Source organism: Macrobrachium nipponense, chromosome 2 (genome assembly GCF_015104395.2).
Source record: "Macrobrachium nipponense isolate FS-2020 chromosome 2, ASM1510439v2, whole genome shotgun sequence".
Taxonomy (NCBI): Eukaryota; Metazoa; Arthropoda; class Malacostraca; order Decapoda; family Palaemonidae; genus Macrobrachium; species Macrobrachium nipponense.
The window spans coordinates 24,548,324-24,555,768 of NC_087201.1; the positions used below are offsets into that span (position 1 = coordinate 24,548,324).

At 37.7% G+C, this 7,445-nt stretch overlaps 1 protein-coding gene across 1 annotated transcript; it reads right to left on the reverse strand.

Annotated features, from left to right (window-relative positions):
* Positions 1–3,713: 3,713 nt before the first annotated feature.
* LOC135220488 (actin-3-like) lies at positions 3,714–7,245 on the reverse strand. Its single transcript, XM_064257622.1, has 3 exons — positions 7,090–7,245; positions 5,992–6,140; positions 3,714–5,231 (listed from the first exon to the last, which is right to left on the reverse strand). Exons 2-3 carry the CDS (start codon positions 6,115–6,117, stop codon positions 4,227–4,229), a joined length of 1,131 nt encoding a protein of 376 aa, XP_064113692.1. The 5' UTR covers positions 6,118–6,140; positions 7,090–7,245; the 3' UTR covers positions 3,714–4,226.
* Between the last annotated feature and the right edge of the window lie 200 nt (positions 7,246–7,445).

Genomic DNA, 7,445 nt, shown 5'->3' on the forward strand with positions numbered 1-7,445 from the left:
CCCTGGAAATTTTTTCTTAAATTAGTCATTTATCCTGGAAGATTATTTTTAAATTAGTCATTTCTCCTGGATATTTTGTAACAATTAGTCCTGGTATATTTAAAAAAAAATAAGTCATTTATCCTGAAAATTAAAAAAAAACAATTCCTTATATATTTCTTCAGTATCACTTAAAAGAATCCCTATAAAAACATATCTTCTCAATTTCTTAGTCTGGTAGCGTATCTCTGATTCTATACTTACGGTTAGGACACGACGAAAAATACGGAATGTCAGCGAAACTACGGAGCGAGCACTCTGTGTGACAGTGAAAAAAGCCACTCTGGGTTATATATCCATCTCTCCCTTATCTTCTCCCCGATAAAAGCCGTGTGGTGCCTCAAAACATCGCCTTATTTGGTAGCACCGTTCGCCTGATAAGAATGGAATCCGAACACTCCTATTTCTTATCTTGAGACGGTATTTAGCTTGATATGTATCTAGACCGTGGTCCAACCTAAATATGTTTGAAGGTGGGGATTAGATTACGTCATTCGTGAAATGAATGGATGAGAGCGTGGTCTTCCATGTCTAAGGCTGTTATTAAGTGACTCAAATTCAGTTATATAAGTGATTTTTTTCAGATCAAATTACATAGAAATATGGAAGCAAAGTAAATATAGTTTAGAGTTCCTTACAACAGACTGCACACATACGCACACAGAGAGACACACATATTATATATTTATAATAATAATAAATATATATATAATATAATATATCTATATATATTATATATATATATATATTATATATATATATATATCACGTATTAGACTATGCTTGTAAGTACCTACCTAGCATATTAAACAAAAACAATTTGGTATGCAGTGGTCCGCACGTGCATGAAAACTTTGACATGCTTTGTACAGCAATATGTGTGCAAAATATAAGGCTCCAAAAAAATATATATATATATATATATATATATATATATATATATATATATATATATATATATATGTGTGTGTGTGTGTGTGTGTGTGTGTGTGTGTGTGTGTGTGTGTTTGAATTGAACGTATGTCCGTGGCGATTAAATCAATATTAATTTCGGAAGAGAGAAGAGGAGTAGATGAAGAGGCAGTAATGATTTTATGTGGGATCGTGAAAGTAATTGATGAAGATGCTGAAAAGGAATCGAGAGACTAAATAAGTGACTGACGAAGAGTGTAAGGTATATCTGGATCAAGGAAAGATTCCGAAGGAAGCGAAGAGGGATGATTGATCGTTCCTTTGAGTAATGCAAAAATGTGGTAGAAGAGAATATAAGAATCATAGAGACAAAGCGGTGTGCATGTATGTCTGTGTGTGTGTGTGTGTGTGGATCAATTACTAGTTATGAAACGGTTGTCTGGGAACACGGAGGGTTAGGAGAAAAAGATGTTACTTGGCATACAAAGTCAGTGAATACGTTTTTGATAGAGCTGATAGAGCTAACGTTGACTTTGGGGAAGATTTATGATACTGAAATGTGGAAAACTGAAAGAAATTAAAAGTTTTTCGTGACTGAAGGGAATCTCATTAAAGAATAATTAAACAGGAGAGTGACTGGTTTGGCGTACAAATGGGGGCTGAGACCGGGGGATAATTCCTTAGGATCAATTTCACAGACATGCACACATACAGATTCGTTTTAAATAGTATTTATGTAGATAAATTCGTCCATTGCGTCTGTAATTTAGATTTAAGTTGTGATCATGTATTTCTTAGATTAATATTGTCAAAATATTCTAGGATTTTATGATTCTGAAACCATAAAGCTTCCTGGATATTTTGCCAGAAGGAAGATCTGTTTTCTCGTCAATATTCAAAAGCACAAACCCTAAAGCTTTTCAGTCAAGCCAATGATTTAAGCATATTTGTCACTGTAACCCATTATTGCGCATATTGTTGTAAAATATACGCAGAAACCCACGTAAACATACGCAGTAAGTTTACAAAATCGGTATAAAACTGAATGGGGGTTTTCAGTAATACTGGAAAGCTAACCTATAAATTTATACTTGTTTTTTAGCAAAAAAATAAGATTGTAATTTCTACATAATGAATATTTTGAGAATCTTCATGGACTTTACCATTGACTGAATTCTGGAATACTCATTAGCCTTAGCCAGCAAAGCTGACTTTTCAATTTCAACAAAATTATTAGCCTTTGACTAAACAATCAATGTTTATTCTATCAAATTTTTGGTTCAGAAGTTTGGTCAATTCGTAAACTCCCTAGATATATCTCCAGTGACCTTCACCTTTCCCCTGTGATCTAAATAGCAAAATTGACCATCTTTTACACATCTTTAGAGTTACTAGGAGAGTTATAGAGAGACATATTTAAATATTTATGGGAATTTTCCTAAACTGCAACGCACATCTTTCCCCTATGTGCTAAACAGCAAAACTGACCTCACTTTTCTCATGTTTAGAGTTAATATGAGAGTTATAGAGGCTTTCCATAACAGCTTCAGTCATATTTAAGTATTAATGGCAATTTTCTAAACTGCATCGCATGGTGGAATTCCTATTAAGGAACGGGTGCTCAAATAGTGGCTTAGGTTACAAAAACTAACTGAAAAGATTTTCGAAAGACACTATATCTACCTTAGATTCTGCTCCTAACTGCTGAAGGCAAAGTCTGCAAAAAAAAAAAAAAATAAAAAAAAGGCAAAAGGTATAATTCAGTGAGCGTCTGTAAAAACGGCTTCTGCTTTAAAACTATCAGAGATAAAGAGCTAAGCTAAGTCTCATCTAATACCTAAACGAGTGTGTCAACAATATCTGGAGAAAAGATGGAGCACATTAGAGAGTTCATGTTTATTTTATTTGCGTTTCAGATAGACTTTTTTTTAAAGAAATTTTCGCCAATATTTGACATCGGTACCTTATGGGGCAATACTAAGACTATACTCTCTCGCTAGCAGAACGTTGCGCCGTCCTATGCATTGGGAAGCGCATTAAATGTTACCATATCCCGTCTCTCAGTGGAAGAAACTGGCGGATTCAAGAAGGGGGCGGGGCCACTTGGTCACGTGACCCCAACCCCCGACCTCTCCCGGTCCCCCTTAGAAATAAATAATGGAACATTGTTTTCTTGCAATAAATCATAACTATAGTAGCAAAGATTTGTTTACTTATGATTATTTCAACAACAACATCAATAAAAACAACAACTACAACTATATGTGTTTGAAAATGTATATATAGATATTGATATATACGTTACACACACACACATTCATACGCACGCACACATACATACACACACACACACGAGCAAATATATATATATAATATATATATATATATATATATATATATATATATATATATATATATATAGGCTATATACTATATATATACATATATATATATATATATATATATATAATATATATGATATATATATAAATACATATATGTGTGTGCGCGTGTGGTATATATATATATTTATAGATCTGCCAGTGGCCGCACAAAGAGTTTTTTTTCACGGTTTTTTTTTTTACTTTTTTTTTAAAGTGAATAAAAACTAAGATGGCGTCACAAATATGCCTTGGAATTATTTCTCCTCTAAAAATAAAAAAAAATTAAAAACATACCATAGCATTATCTACTATCAGATTACTTCTTCGAAGGAGATGTGTGATATTATGGATTTACAAATGGAAGTAATACAACGGGGCTATGGTCAGATTTCTTTATTAATCATACAGAGATCAAGTTCTTTCATTACTCTGAATATTAGAGCTTCGCTAAATGTGTGTTTGATCAGGTACTGTAACCCTTGAGGAGTTACGTTGTCGTAGTACAAAGTTTTCTCTTTCTAAGCATTGTGAGTTCTTTTCGTATATGATGGGTTCCAAGCCTCCACTAGAGGTACGTGTGGGCCAATTTCTCTGCCAACTCATAATTCAATACCGGCCAGATTTTGCCTCAGTATAGTACCTTTCACTTAACATTAAAGAAAAATTCAGGTACAACGAGCAAAAATGTCTCACTGAAATACTTTAGTATCATCTTTTCATTTACACTCTTACTTTATTGAAACAAAGGAGAGCAAAGATGAAAACTCACACGATGAGGATCAAGTAACAAAACTTATTCTTAGAAAAATAATATTTATTAGAGAACGAAACGCAATTAGAACCTATCAGAGAATTTTTATTGTGTACGTCAATGGTCAACGGAATAAAAAATTAGAAGCACTTCCTGTGGACGATCGCTGGGCCAGCCTCGTCGTACTCCTGTTTGCTGATCCACATCTGCTGGAAGGTGGAGAGAGAGGCCAAGATGGAACCTCCGATCCACACGGAGTATTTCCTCTCGGGTGGAGCGATGATCTTGATCTTCATCGTGGAGGGAGCCAAGGCCGTCATCTCCTTCTGCATCCTGTCGGCGATGCCTGGGTACATGGTGGTGCCCCCAGACAGGACGGTGTTGGCGTACAGGTCCTTCCTGATGTCGACGTCACACTTCATGATGGAGGTGTAGGTGGTTTCGTGGATGCCGCTGTTTTCCAGACCCAGGAAGGCTGGCTGGAACAGAGCCTCGGGGCAGCGGAACCTCTCGTTGCCGATCGTGATGACTTGGCCGTCGGGGAGTTCGTAGGACTTCTCTAAAGAAGAGGACTGGGCCGCAGTTTCCATTTCCTCGTCAAAGTCGAGGGCGACGTAGCAGAGTTTTTCCTTAATGTCTCTCACGATTTCTCTCTCGGCAGTTGTGGTGAAGGTGTAACCTCGCTCCGTCAAGATCTTCATGAGGTAGTCCGTGAGGTCACGACCAGCAAGGTCAAGACGGAGAATGGCATGAGGTAAGGCATACCCTTCGTAGATTGGGACAGTGTGGGATACACCGTCACCTGAGTCCATGACGATGCCTGTGGTACGACCAGAGGCGTACAGGGAGAGTACGGCCTGGATGGAGACGTACATGGCGGGTGTACTGAAGGTTTCGAACATGATTTGTGTCATCTTTTCGCGGTTTGTCTTGGGGTTCAGGGGAGCCTCTGTGAGGAGAACTGGATGTTCCTCTGGGGCAACACGGAGTTCGTTGTAGAAGGTGTGATGCCAGATCTTCTCCATGTCGTCCCAGTTGGAGACGATGCCATGCTCGATGGGGTATTTGAGGGTGAGGATTCCTCTCTTGCTCTGGGCTTCGTCGCCCACGTAGGAGTCCTTCTGACCCATTCCTACCATCACGCCCTGGAAATAGGGTATACAATCATAATGTTGACAATAGATCATAACCGTTAAAATCGGGTACTTTCGATAGATCTGCCTTTATTTTGATTGGTGATGGTTGAGGTCGCATTAGATGCAATGCAGCTTCTCGAAAATCCAAATCTATAAATTATTACGGACTGCTCTAGGAGCAAGAGCCCGTGCTGGCATACGGCCAGATATATCTAAAACAACAAATCTATTAAGTAATCATTCAAATACAAAATTACGAAGTCATGACGAAATTCATCCAAAGTATTCTGGCACGTTTATGTGTGTATTTGTGCAACGGTATACTGTATAATTATACTTTTTACAAGATTTTTTTATAAAAAGGAAAGTATTCTAATAAACTTCTTTACATATGCTATCGTCTAGGACTCTGAGAGAACTGCAATCAATTTCTACCTTTCCCCGTTTCAGGAATTTTGTGAGGAAAAAAAAACATCGTTGCTTCGAAGCTGAATGTTTGGAATTGGTGGTGTTTTTTAATCAAAGTCTTTAAGTACACCAATTCTCCTGACAAATTAAGAAGAAATAAAAAAAAATAATAATAAAGATGAATGAAAAGCATATTGTCCCAGTTAATGCTTATAATTTTTCATACTTTTTTGTTTTTCAAATTCAAAGCATGTTTCAGATTCTTAACTGATGGCGAATGAAAATCATAACGTCCCAGTTAATATTTATAATTTTTTCTGAATTTTTGTTTCCAAATTCAAAGTAATTTTCAGATTCTTACCTGATGGCGAGGTCTTCCGACGATGGATGGAAAAACAGCTCGGGGGGCGTCGTCCCCGGCGAACCCAGCTTTGCACATTCCGGATCCGTTGTCTACGACCAGAGCTGCAATTTCGTCGTCACACATTTTGGAGGATGTTTATGAATATCCTGGGGAGAGAAAGTAGTCAGGAATTAGAAGATAAGAGTAATGTCTCGTTTTGTCTATTTTTTTATTATTTATTTTTTTCCCTCTCTGCTATCAGTCTTCGAAAGCGTCTCCACGTTTCCACATGACCAATTCTATTATTATTCACCACACTTTTCATTTCCCAACCCTTATCTTCATTTGTTGATTTCCATGCGGAATATAGTCTATCTTCCTCTATCTTTTTTCTGATGCCATAGAAGCGTCTCGTCTTGCTTCTAGTCGGTCGATGCGTTTGACCCGCGGCCTCTGGTCGGTGGGTAGTCATCACGGATACCCTCAGTAATGTTTGCTATCAGGTTAAAAAATAGGTAAAACTAAAAAAGAATTAAAGAAACCCGCGCGCACTTGAGGACACCGCTCCATTTTAAGGAAGAGTCCATTCCATCACTTTCCCGTTTTCTATGTCATTCACCCTTATCGTCAAAGTCAGGTAAAGCCTTTAGTTAGGTTCCATTTTCTGTCGGTTTCAGTATCAGAAAAACTCACCAACTTGAACTTAAAGATACACTTCAGAGATTTTCTTTGATTTATTTTATGAATCATACTCAAATACGATTTAGGTGAAGCTCATTTGAAATCACGAAACTGGTCAAAATAATAAAACCTAACTTTGGTCAATGCTTTTTGTTTGGGTCGTAAATGTTTATCCTTACTGGTCTGCTCAGGCCAATAGGTTCCTTAAGAAAAATTCATAAGCCTACCTACACAAAGGTAGCAAAAAAAAGTAATCTTATCATGAAAACGGAATCTAGTATATAACATTGAAAAGAAAACAAAATCCACACCAAAAACGGAACTAGGCCTAGTTTTCAAATGATTCTGAAAATGAGCAAAACGAAGTATAGCTGGTAACCACTCAATCTTTATGAGAAATATATGAGAGCTAATACTGAAATGAGGTCGTCTTACTTCTCACAACGCAGCAGGTAGGAAGGAACTCGAGGCGGATCAGTCGTTACTTGGAGCAGAGTTGAGGCCGTTGGTGGTGTGTCATACCGCTATATACCTGAGCCCGCCCTTCTTATCGCTGAGGGCCAGAGGCGGAGAGCGAATCATGCCAGGGATTTAGTTTCATTGCCTTATTTGGTCACGTTAAGCGTTATCAGGTGATGGCGTTGGCGGACGTCAGTTACGGCAGAGTTATTTCCGTCCGTCGTCTTCAGAGATGGACTTGAAATCCGTTCATTCGAATTCCGGTTCACTTATGACCATATATAGTCTTTGAAGTGCAAAGGGGAGTAGGATGGGGAACCTGTCGCTCGAAC

Bases quoted from the DNA above. Each gene is read 5' to 3' on its own strand.
- LOC135220488 (XM_064257622.1), bottom strand. From the start codon at position 6,117: ATGTGTGACGACGAAATTGCAGCTCTGGTCGTAGACAACGGATCCGGA. The intron at 5,232-5,991 runs GTAAGAATCTGA...CCCTATTTCCAG, and splicing joins TCGGAAGACCTCGCCATCAG to GGCGTGATGGTAGGAATGGG.